This window comes from Carassius carassius, chromosome 2 (genome assembly GCF_963082965.1).
Source record: "Carassius carassius chromosome 2, fCarCar2.1, whole genome shotgun sequence".
Classification (NCBI taxonomy): domain Eukaryota; kingdom Metazoa; phylum Chordata; class Actinopteri; order Cypriniformes; family Cyprinidae; genus Carassius; species Carassius carassius.
The window spans coordinates 12,313,489-12,325,171 of NC_081756.1; the positions used below are offsets into that span (position 1 = coordinate 12,313,489).

An 11,683-nucleotide genomic window follows, 5' to 3' on the forward strand; every position below is an offset into this window, starting at 1 on the left:
ATATATATATATATATATATATATAAATGCTATTTTCCACTTTTGGTTAAACTTTTGTTTTCTTTATAATAAAACTTTAGTTTTTTTGCCCTGGCCACTGTTGTATTTTGTTGTTTCTAGAATGGCTTTCTTATGTTGGTCCCTAAACAGGGTCATACAATAACCATGGCTTACACATCTGTAGTTAATTTGCTGTTATTATTGATATGACCAAAACCAGAAAAAAAATAATAAACAGTGTAACTTATAAAGTTTTTACTAATAGAGAATACAATGAAATATGAAATGTTGTATTATTGTAGTCACTGTGTGAGTTTGGTCAAGAAATAAAATATCCCCAAATACATAATGGCCTTTTAATGTCATGTTTGTTTATTGTTTGTATAAATACATCATATAAAACTGGGTCATTTGTACAAATAAATGGGGACAAAATAATTAACATTTATAAATCTTTTTTTTTCTTTCTTTTTTTTATCTTGATTCATGTAACGGAGAAAAAAATAATTCAAAATTCAAAACAAAATTGAAGTAATTTCAACAAAATCAACTTTCATTCTGTATAATGTTCTCTGAGGTGTTTTGCACAGCAAAACCGACTTTGTAACATTTTACTTGATTGATGACTTATTCTTAGGTGGCCACAAATCCACCTGTGCATACAGTATAAATATTTACATAATTGCACAGATAAAACATTGATAGAATATTAACAGTCAACTATTAATGTTACATTTGTTTGGCCATGAAATTGACCAGAATTGCTTCATTCAGACGTAGGCATTTCTTCCATAAGTGCTCTGAGCGTCTCTCTTGGATGTGGACGCGGAGTAAACTGTTTCACGTGTGGGCTGGTAGTAACTGCAAGAGAAGATGCAGAATGTAAAAACCATGCTCCCAAACACATGCACAAATGAATAAAATAACAACAATGGGCAAAATGTTATTTGAGAAAGTGTGTGAAAGGGAGAAGTGTTTGAGCGAGTGTAAGAAACTGCAACAAAGAAACTCACGTCTTCTCCTTTGTGCCTAATTTGCAGGAGAACATGAGACAGGCTCCACCACAGATGGCAAGAACACCAGAGGCCCAGCCGATGTATAAACCCTCTCCAATCTCATACCTATAGCACACCACAAAAATAAGGTTCAGTCTAACATACATCAGTTTCACTCAAACTATATTGAACTCATCAACACCATCAGCACACTGTGCTAAGATTCATTTATGCAACACAGGAGTTTCCACCATCCACTCTCAGAAAAAAAGGTACTAAAAGATGTCACTGGGACACCCTTTCAAAGGGTACACATTTCTACCTTAATTTTGCCTCGTGTGTGCATATTAGTACCTAAGTGTGCATGTTATTAATGGTACAAAAAATGGTTTTTCTGAGAGTGCTCAAACACATGTAAAGTACAGCAGGGCAATGTAGTTATAATTTGCAGTTTAAGTTTAATACTTTATAAATCTATGAGCACCACCAACAGTTGTTGGATGAGAGTAGTTGGTCGAGTATGAGATCAGACAGCAGGAGGCAGCATTTCGCTTTTAATAGTCCATGGAGCACTCACTTTTGGCCAGGATAGAGCGGGTTGAAGAACTCTTGAGTGATGTTTGCCGCGTACCATGACACTGATATCATCGTGCACAAACCTTTGGATGGGATTAAAACACATTAAAGATTAACAGATATAATAGCAATAAAGCTTTCGGAATTTGAATCTGATAAGAGCTTGTTAAGAGACTCCAGTCATCGTTATGCAATGCACGTGCATCTTTAATTAGTAATGTGTCTTACCCTGCAGGAGGAAAAATGCTCCGCCAGTACCGGCGATTCTGCCTTTCAGCACGTAGTTGTCACCGGCGGCCTTCGAGCACTGCATGCCGATGAGGCTGGCCACCACTCCGAATGTGCCACACACCACTGCCGCGATCATAAGAGCGCGAGACGCCTGGATATAACCTGAGGAAACACAAATATTATATATGTATTAATGCAATATCATTACTAAAAATCTGAATACAGTGTTTAAAAAAAGAATATAAAATATATAGGATTATAACCTATATTCAATAATTACCGCACGAAATAAACAGCATAAAGAAAGAAAGTCAAATTGATGACTAAACAAATAAATTAAAAAAATAAAATAATGAAAGGATTAATGAAAAGAAATAACAAAGGAAGGAAAGTCAAATGAATTGAAAATAATTAGCTAACTGGAATGATTGATAAATAAATAAAAGGCAAAGGAAACATAAATGTAAAAGAAAATAAACAAAAATTAAAACAAATAAATAAAACATTTGAAAGGATAAATAAATAAAAAAGAAAGAAGGAAGGAAGGAAGGAAGGGATGAAATTAATACAAAATAAGTACTAGATAGATAGATAGATAGATAGATAGATAGATAGATAGATAGATAGATAGATAGATAGATAGATAGATAGATAGATAGATAGATAACAGTGCATGTATATATAAAGCCTTTAAGTGCCATCTGAAATTTTTATCTAAAAATAGCCTTTCTTTTTTCATTTTTTATTTTTTTTTTTTATAGTGCAATGGCAATCTATATAGTCCCAGTCTATTCAATTAATTGAAATTGACAAACATTAATATTGGAGCCTAAAACATAAGAAAAACATTAAGACATAAATAAGACTGACAAAGAAAAGAAAAGAAAAGAAAATATTTACTTTAAATTATTTCAAATCACGTGCTAACAGTGAGGGGCAATAAAAGGAAACCAACGCTTCCGCCAAAAACAAACTTATTTACAGTGGTGTCTATCAAGTTGCTACAACTGATGATTAATATATGCTGTTTTTGTCCTACCAGACAGGGCGAGCAGAGAGGGGAATTCACGACAGTTGTGCACTCCCAGCGAGTCCGTGGCGCAGGACATCCACAGATTCTCGTAAATGGTTGAGGTGGTGATCACAGTCCCATCTATCGTGGATACTTTCCAGTAACGGTTCGGAATTGCAATGCCAACCATTATCCAACTCACAAAGCCAAGAAATAAAGCAACGACTTCAATAACCGGATCCATGGCTGCTTGAGATTATAAAGACGCCAAAAATCTAAATGATCTAAAATCGTCTATATCTTATGTGCTTCTCTACTTTATTTAGTTGTTTTCGAAATGTGTTCAGATTTGGCTGAAAAAAAAAAAAGAAAAATAACCAGGTTTTGTTGATTTCCCGAGCCGTTTCGTGAGCTGAGGCAGTTTTTCCATGGAGAGCGAGATTGCAGCAGTGTGACTGACATAAAATGTGCTTTTATAAGGAGCGATGGGTCATTTATAGCCTCTGTTTGCCCTCCTCTCTCGCGTGCATGTCTCGCTTTTGGATTTTACACCCCGAAACTCAACAGCTGGTTATCACTAAAGTTCAATGGTCGTTCCCTGACCTTCACTGGCAATGCATCCATCATGTTTCATGTACTCAAACACATTGCAAACTGTAAATTGTGATTAGTTGACTAAATAAACAAAGAAAAATTAAGTAAGCTTTGATCCTTCTTAAAAATATTTGTTGGCTCTGAAATAACTATCCACATAAACTGCTGTTCAAAAGTTTGGGGTTGATAAGACTTTAAAAAAATGTTTTTGAAGTCTCTTATGCTCACTAAAGCTGCATGTAACCTACTTGATTAGAAACAACAGCAACAACGCAGTAATATTGTGAAATACAATTTAAAATTAGTATTTTCTATTCAAAAAATTTTTTATGTAGTTTTTAAATGATGGCTATGATGGTTCACATAATCCTTCCGAAATAATTCTAATATGATGATTAATTTGTTGCTTTATTATTATCAATGTTGAAAACACCTTGTGCTGTTTAATAATTTTATGGAAACCTAATTTTCAGTATTTTTGAAAATCAGTTTAAACTAATCAGTTTAAACAAGTCAATAAAAAAAATCTTACTGACCCCAAACATTTGAATGTTACCCATAAATTAATATTCAAAACCAAAACAACTGGTACTGGGACATATAAGAGCCAGTAAAACGGAGTGCTTTTAGGTTACAAATTATAGAACATGTCTCAAAAAAAAAAAAAAATATTAATAACATAACAACCGGCTATGACTAAACACATTCAAATGTTAACCTGAGCTATTAATAACAGATTTTAGGCTACTCAGAAGTTTTTAGTAATATGTTTTGGAATTGTCTTCTGAGTACACTATCAAAAGAGGGAAAAGGGGAACTACTGGATGCAGTGATTAAATTAGCAACTGAAGAAGCTACTGACAGTGTTTATCTACTGCCTTTATCTCATCTGTCTCTCTACGTCATATATTCATCTGCTGGCTTATAGATCAACGCGTTCATAGTCACCAAATGAAACCTCACTTCAAGAGTCACCATGATGGATAAATTTGTCTAGTGGTTAAAAATTGTTTATTTGTTATTCACACTTCTTATACAAGGTTCACTGAGCACTGAAAAGCTTGTGGGGAGACTTAAATACAGTACAGATGAACAGTAAGAACACATCTTGCATGTAACAACAAAGGTAAATAAAAATAAAGTGAAGAAAAACTCATTATGACACGATTCAATTGTAAATGGTGCACAGAACCTTCACTGCCCATGGTTGAAAAAAAGAGAAACATTGTTCAACATATAATCCATGATATATTAAGAAAATATATTTACAAAGATAACTATAACTACATGACTACAACTATTTTAAACAAATATTGCATTATATTCCTGCCAGTGTTTTAGATTAAGAATGTCAACATTCAAGAGATTGATTAGGATTTAGTCATTGATGATATCGACAAGTTTAAATAAAACGTCACATGACATGCAAATATTCCATTAATGTTTAATGGCTTAGAAGGAAAAATTAGAAAAAATTATGATGTTAACAAAATTGGACACACCAGAGGCGAAGTTCATGTGGCAATAACTAAAACATTCAGATTTGACAATAATAAGTATTAAGATTATTGTGAAATTGCTCTGGACAACACAAAGCCTACTGATTTTAAGCATTAACAGCATTAATAACCAGGTAACTATCACTTATCCTTACTGTACAAAGACCTATAAGTGATTAACTTATTTTATTGATTTGAGACTATAAGGTATTTTGAGTGAATAGTACAGGAAATGGGCAAAATGGCAACCCGTATCTTGGAAGTTTAAACCTTGATTCCCTAATCGATTCCCAGTACAAAGAAGCAGATATGATGCTATACATTATAAATTCTGTAGAACGAAATGATCAAATGCAGTGAATTCAAATATATGTGTATATTGCGCAGAAAGAGATCACTGCAATCAGGAAAAACCGTCGCCATTAGGAGTTTACATGGTCTGCAACAAACTTTATGGAGGTCATCAACGTGAATGCCAGGATTCAAGGTTTCCCGGGAGAACATTGCCCAGGGGTGCGTTTCCCGAAAGCATAGTAGCTAACCTGTTAGCAACATAGTTTGTTGGCAATGGGAAATTGTATTGCAACCAACAAAGTTGCTAACTTAGTTAGCAACTATGCTTTCGGGAAACGCACCCCAGAGCAATCCACCATATCCTGCTGCCATCTCTTAGGTAAACAACACACATGTACCCAACCATACTCCTGATCTAAACATGATTCCTCAGAGCTTCTTCCATTACTCCATGGTCAATCAAGTGATCAAGCTCCAGAAGGAAAAACAATGCATTAAGAGCCTTAAGCTGAAAACTTTTTGAATTTGAAGATCAGGGTAAATTCAAACTAAATGAAAAATATAAGATATAAAAATGTACACATCTTCATTCTGTTCAAAAAGTTTACATCCCTGGCTCTTGATGCATTGTTTTTCCTTCTGGAGCATCAGCAAACTTTTCAACCTTTTGTAATAGCTGCATGTAAGTAATCTCTGACTCATACAGTCATTATTGGAAAGGGTTCAAATACGCAAAAGATGATGGAAAAAGAAAGACTTTGAGGGACTTTTCTGAAGAACAGTGGGCAGTTTTACTGTTCAGGACAAACAAGAGACTCATAAACAACTATCATTAAAAAAATTAAGCATGTATGAACTTTTAAAGGGGTGATTTTAATAAATTTAACTATTATTTTTAACTTGTGGACCATATTTAAGCGTCTTTTATGTAAAATATCTTGTTCATAACGATACTAAATAAAAAATAACATGCATTTTGTATGGTCCCTCTTATTTTGGTAAAATAATTAACAAAGCAAAGTGTAGGCTGTCAAATTCTGACCACAACTATATATATATATATATATATATATATATATATATATATATATATATATATATATATACATATATATATATATATATATACATATATATATATACACACACACACACATACATATATACACATATAATGTATCAATGTAAAAAAAAAAAAAAAATATATATATATATATATATAATAAATGTTTAACTCTTTTACACGTGAGTAATGAGAGGACAAAAGTTAGACTAGGTACAGCCGCTGTGTTGAATCGTCTGTGTGTGATAAGCTGATGATTGTTCTAGGTTTTAAAGGTCATGTTTATGACTAGCTTGCTTGCTTTTTGCTGTAAGTCAACTTTAATTGTTCTTTTAACAAACACAATAGTTTTCCCACATGGTTATGCATCTCCTAAAACAGACGATGACACTCTCAATGATCTGACGTTTATGGGGCCAGTAAAAGAGCTCATAAAATAATTCTGTTACAAAGCAGACTTTTTGCAGAGATGCTGAGTCCTTGTTGCTCTAACACACACGACAAACTCGGCAGGGTTAATTCAACTCCAACATAGAGCTCTATCAGAGATGAAGGATCCCTGCCAAGTTTGCTGTGTTAAATGAGATTGCATAATTTATTAATAGTGTCATTTAAAAGCTGATTTCCAGGAGCAAGATTGAGTCATGGCTGTAATTTAGCTAGGAACATGGCAGTGGGCAAGACAAATATAAATGTATAGATGTGTGTTAACAAGAATAAGCTGTGGGGATATTTGTTTGCATATTGTACACACAGAAAGTGTCGTCTAATTGCTTTACACAAATTTGTAATGTGTAAACAAGAGACAGAAGGAAATTATGATCGAGCTCTGAACCCAGGGCTGTTGTAAATCTTTTTTATGATCTCTTTATTGTCTTGTAACATCAAGAGGCTAGTCAAATAAAAAATCATACTTATTAAATAACCAGGGACACCTGTGCATTGGGATTGTTTCACTGATTCTAAACAATCTAAAATGCAAATTTTTTAATGACCTCCTGTCACTGAGGCAGAATCCTAAAAGTTAATTTTTTTTTTACCTGATTAATCCCTAATTGCTAAATATTACTACATATTAGCAGCTAAAGTGCACACATTAACTTTTAAAAGGGTACTGCTCCAGTGACAGTTTTGCACATTTCTTTCTGAGTTTGGGAGCTTGACTTGAATCTTTATTATCACATCTTTATTCACAAGTTTGTTCGCCCTTTCATTTCAGTGCAGATTTAAGTTTGTCCCACAAACAAAGTTTAGACACGGCCAGCAGAATGTAATGCCAGCAAAGACACAAATAGGCGAGAGAACAGCTTGTGCATCAGACTTCTCATCATTTGCTTTAATTTTGTTAATTAGTAACCCGAATACTGTGTTATAAAATGATGTTACTAATGGCAACCATAAAGCCAGCATTGTAAAGCTGAGATGTCTTAACATGTGCGCAAGTCCCTGAGATGAATAATGTGGGAAGTACAAATTGTACCCAACATTAAATTGAATGCCATTATCAGCTATTATCTTAAATAAACATGTTTTACAACATTTTTTTTTACTTTCAAGGCCTAGTAGTTGTTGACTTAAATCAATGTTGGAGATACTCCCACATCTGAGTGTCTGGTCTAATGATGCATGGAGGACAACGAGTTTGTGAGTGATTATTTAACCAGCCGCAATCAGCTTTTTCTCAACACGATTCCCAGATCTTTTGACCAATTCTTTTTTAAGACTTTCTTAATAATTTTATAGAGATTGCACTCATTAAGAGCAAATTCTAGGCAATTAAATATTCCATTTCTGGAAATCAAAATTTTAACATGGGAACCCTGTCTTACAAGATTTAATTAAAAAATCCCTTCATCTGTCTATTCCTTGTCTTAAAATACCTTGCTTGTTGAATGATGGCCTTGATTCCAATTTCTTGATTCATATTAACAATGTGTGGAGGACAAAGGAAACACTAGCCAAAATGTGTTTTTTCTTTGCAGATGTTTCAGTATAAAATGCACACAAGGCAGGGAAGATGATACACTTGACAGCACACATAAACCAATAGGTAATAAACAAGGTGCTGACAACGATTACTTGTAAGAAAATGCACTGCAAGGCTGGTCACACGTGTAATACATGTAAACACACCTTATTAGTTCAGTCACCACACATTTTAATAAATTAACAGACATGAGGTTTTAATGTAGTTTATCAAAAATGTTCCATATTAGTTATCTATAGTGTAAGTATATTTATATATTAAATAAAAAATAAAAAGTGCATATTATCACAATACATCTTATCTTGTACTGCAAGTCCCTGGAAAGCCTCTGAAGTTTCTTTTCCTTTGAAAAACGAAAGGTTTCAGAGGAAAAACCCATAACTTATTACTTTATTCCAACCCCACATCTCTACACATACCAAAAAGAGCTGAAGAATCGTAAAGCAAAAATCAACATGATAAAATATAAGAGCTCAAAATGTCATTGAAGTCATTTCAGAAAAATACAAAATAAAAAAAGCACGGGCCTCCTCATGGTTTTCTGTGATTATAGGATTATAAGAGATCATTAAGTCTCTCTTCTGGAGAGGAACAGAATCAAAGTACGCTCTTCAGGAACTCCATATTAGGACTTAGGACCTTTGCTCACAGCCAAACCAATAAGACCAGCCAATCCCGCCACACCTAAACCGATACCGCCGACGATCGCCATGCCAACTAAACCATCTGAAAAAGAATACAACAAAAAAAAAGAGCTGAGATTAATTCACTATTGCCTTTACATTTACATGTATGCATTTAGCTTTTATCCAAAGCGAGTTACAGTGCATTCAGACTATAGATTTTTACCTTTAAATTTGTTTACATGCACATCAAATTCTCTGCAAGTTTGAGAGTATAATCTTATTCAAGACTATAATCTGATAAGGACTCATATCTCGCCTTTAAAAATGCCTGATAACATGGTAATAAAATGAAGGTAATCTGGCAATTGCCAAAAAGCACATGCAGTGAATGGAAGTTTGCAGCAAGGACTGGTAGGAGAAAGATGTGAATATGGTTTAGAATATTGAAATACCACAAACTGTGTGCAATCCTTGAGAATGTAATGACAACAGTTGCAATGCATGTTGCCGTTAAACTGGGATATTTTGTGGAGCATGCACATAAATTTCCTTTTAAGTGGATTTTCTGATTAAGGTACATGCAACAAATTTCTGATTAAAACACGTATATTCCAGGGATAGGAATCGGAATTTGAGGAATCCAATAATGGTCTTTAAAAAAAAAAGACAGCAATAGGATTGTGGCATTTACATGTCTGAATACCAACTGCTAAATTCTGATTAATATCGGAATATTAATATGCATGTAAAAGCAGTTACCACCTCACGCTTTTCCTCATCGTAAATGGATCTTGAAAAACTCCTTTTTTCTAATATGCTGATTTGGTGCTCAAGAAAACATTTCTTATTATTATTTATGTAGTAAACTGTCGTTCTGCTTTAACATAACATATGGTAACCGTATTACATTATTATAACAGCATAAATTTAAATATATATATTTAGCAATGTTAAATTCTTTATTGTCACTTATGAACATCATGATGAGTCCTAGCTGAATAAAATAATTTATTTCTTTAAAAACAAAGTAACACTGACCCCAAAGTATCTTTTATCTCACCTTTTCTTAGTGCACTGTTGATGAGTTTCTCCAGTTCCAGGGCCTGTTTATTATCTGGTTCATTCTTCAGCAGAGTACGAATGTACTTCAGTGCTCTCTCATACTCCTGATAGAAGAACAAACCGTTTGATGTAGGGAGGTAAAGAGAGCAAAACAAAGAGAGAGATTAAATGGAAACTAATTCAACGTAATCCAAGTATTTCCAAGCCAAGTTCATACTGTATTTTTGATCAAATAAATGCAGCATTGGTGAGCGTGAGAGAACTCTATAAAAAAAACTACAAAATAAATAAATAAATTACTGACCCAAAACTTTTGAAAGGTAGTGCATTTCAAATATGCATTTCCCTTGATTTTTGGGTAAAATTTTACTTCGACATGTACTTGACAGGTTTGAGAGATTCACTTTTGTACATTTACTTCATCTGATATTTGTATTGAACCGTTTACACATCACACTAGTTTATATGGTGACGTGGCAATAAAGTTCTTTAATTTATCTGATTTGATTTAGAAATTATGCAGTAAACTCCAGTGTACCTGCTTCCAGGAACAGAGTTGAAAAACACAGTTTTAACTAGATGCCAGAGATGTCTTCGTGCAAAGATATGTGATATAAATAACATTTATTAGCAGTGACAAAATCATCACATACCAAAACAAGGAAAATGGTAACCCACCTTAAGTCTGTAGTTTGCAACGGCAAGGTAGAAGAGAAAATCTCTCTGATCATCTTTTTTGCTCGTAGAAACCAGTTCTAGTAAAAGAAACCTGGATGACTTTTTAAATAATTTAAAATCAAGAACAGGTACAGTTACCGCTGGAGCTCAAGCAGGTCATGACTAACCAAAAAAACTGACCTTCCAGCAGCTGAATGCCTTTCACAATGTCATTGGTGTACTTGCTTCTGATCAAACACCAGGCGTACTCAAATGTGGTTTCCCTGCAAACGGGTCCTTTCACCAACTCAGCGTTATACTTCTTCTCAAATCTCTAAAAGACAAAAAGTCATGGACAGATGAGAATCAAATGCACTCAGTGGATGGATGATGCTACGGTCATGTGCTCCCCCTGGCCGACTGTCTCAGACTACCTTTTACAGCAGGAATTTGCAAAGCAGAAAAACGTCTGATTACATTTAAAATAGTAGGTGAAATGATAAGATAACAATAATACGCTGATAAATGTATTGTGCATGTATACCCCGCGGTATAATAGCAGGTCTACTCTTATATAAGTCTATCTATGCGTAGCAACATGTCATGATGAATGTTGTTGTTTTGACTTTTGGTGAAACTCCTGATTAAACCCCGATTACGGTAATTTCACCAAATACAAGCTTGTCATCAAAACGAAACTGATGTCATTTTGGATTAACAGCCATGAAAGTAAAGAATAAAATATTTTACCTTTAGATCTTCAGGTGCCACTAGTTCTGACACAACCGCCTCCATGTTCGCGGAAAACCCTACGCCAGCGCGTTCACGAGATTTTCAAATTAAAAGTCCGTGATTATGACGTTCTTAAATGCCAGTGTTCCAGTCGAAGCGCTAATATCTTCCCAATGGCAAAGCAGCAGATTTTCTTGTATTTTAATAAACATCCCTTACAGCAAATACTGTTACAATTACTTTAAGATTATCATCCATGGTATGAACGCAAGGGCTTAGTTTCGATTTGAACATGTTTGTAAAATTGTATTTTGTGCTATTATCGACACATGCAAAGTTCGTTGATAACATTACT

The 11,683-nt window shown here is 34.0% G+C and overlaps 2 protein-coding genes across 2 annotated transcripts; both read right to left on the bottom strand.

Annotated features, from left to right (window-relative positions):
- Positions 1-355: 355 nt before the first annotated feature.
- LOC132096887 (claudin-15-like) lies at positions 356-3,287 on the bottom strand. Its single transcript, XM_059502565.1, has 5 exons — positions 2,842-3,287; positions 1,800-1,964; positions 1,573-1,654; positions 1,014-1,121; positions 356-861 (listed from the first exon to the last, which is right to left on the bottom strand). Exons 1-5 carry the CDS (start codon positions 3,056-3,058, stop codon positions 771-773), a joined length of 663 nt encoding a protein of 220 aa, XP_059358548.1. The 5' UTR covers positions 3,059-3,287; the 3' UTR covers positions 356-770.
- A 5,142-nt stretch (positions 3,288-8,429) lies between these two features.
- LOC132103106 (mitochondrial fission 1 protein-like) lies at positions 8,430-11,504 on the bottom strand. The gene is made up of 5 exons (XM_059507940.1): positions 11,347-11,504; positions 10,798-10,930; positions 10,618-10,694; positions 9,938-10,043; positions 8,430-8,977 (listed from the first exon to the last, which is right to left on the bottom strand). Exons 1-5 carry the CDS (start codon positions 11,389-11,391, stop codon positions 8,877-8,879), a joined length of 462 nt encoding a protein of 153 aa, XP_059363923.1. The 5' UTR covers positions 11,392-11,504; the 3' UTR covers positions 8,430-8,876.
- Between the last annotated feature and the right edge of the window lie 179 nt (positions 11,505-11,683).

Excerpts from the sequence above, each read along its gene's own strand:
- LOC132103106 (XM_059507940.1), bottom strand. The coding sequence starts at position 11,391 with ATGGAGGCGGTTGTGTCAGAACTAGTGGCACCTGAAGATCTAAAG. Across the intron at positions 10,044-10,617 it reads TTGCAAACTACAGACTTAAG|GAGTATGAGAGAGCACTGAA; the intron begins GTGGGTTACCAT and ends TTCTTCTATCAG. Across the intron at positions 8,978-9,937 it reads CAACAGTGCACTAAGAAAAG|ATGGTTTAGTTGGCATGGCG; the intron begins GTGAGATAAAAG and ends ATTCTTTTTCAG.
- LOC132096887 (XM_059502565.1), bottom strand. The coding sequence starts at position 3,058 with ATGGATCCGGTTATTGAAGTCGTTGCTTTATTTCTTGGCTTTGTGAGT. Across the intron at positions 1,965-2,841 it reads CTCTCTGCTCGCCCTGTCTG|GTTATATCCAGGCGTCTCGC; the intron begins GTAGGACAAAAA and ends GTGTTTCCTCAG. Across the intron at positions 1,122-1,572 it reads CCGCTCTATCCTGGCCAAAA|GTATGAGATTGGAGAGGGTT; the intron begins GTGAGTGCTCCA and ends GGTGTGCTATAG.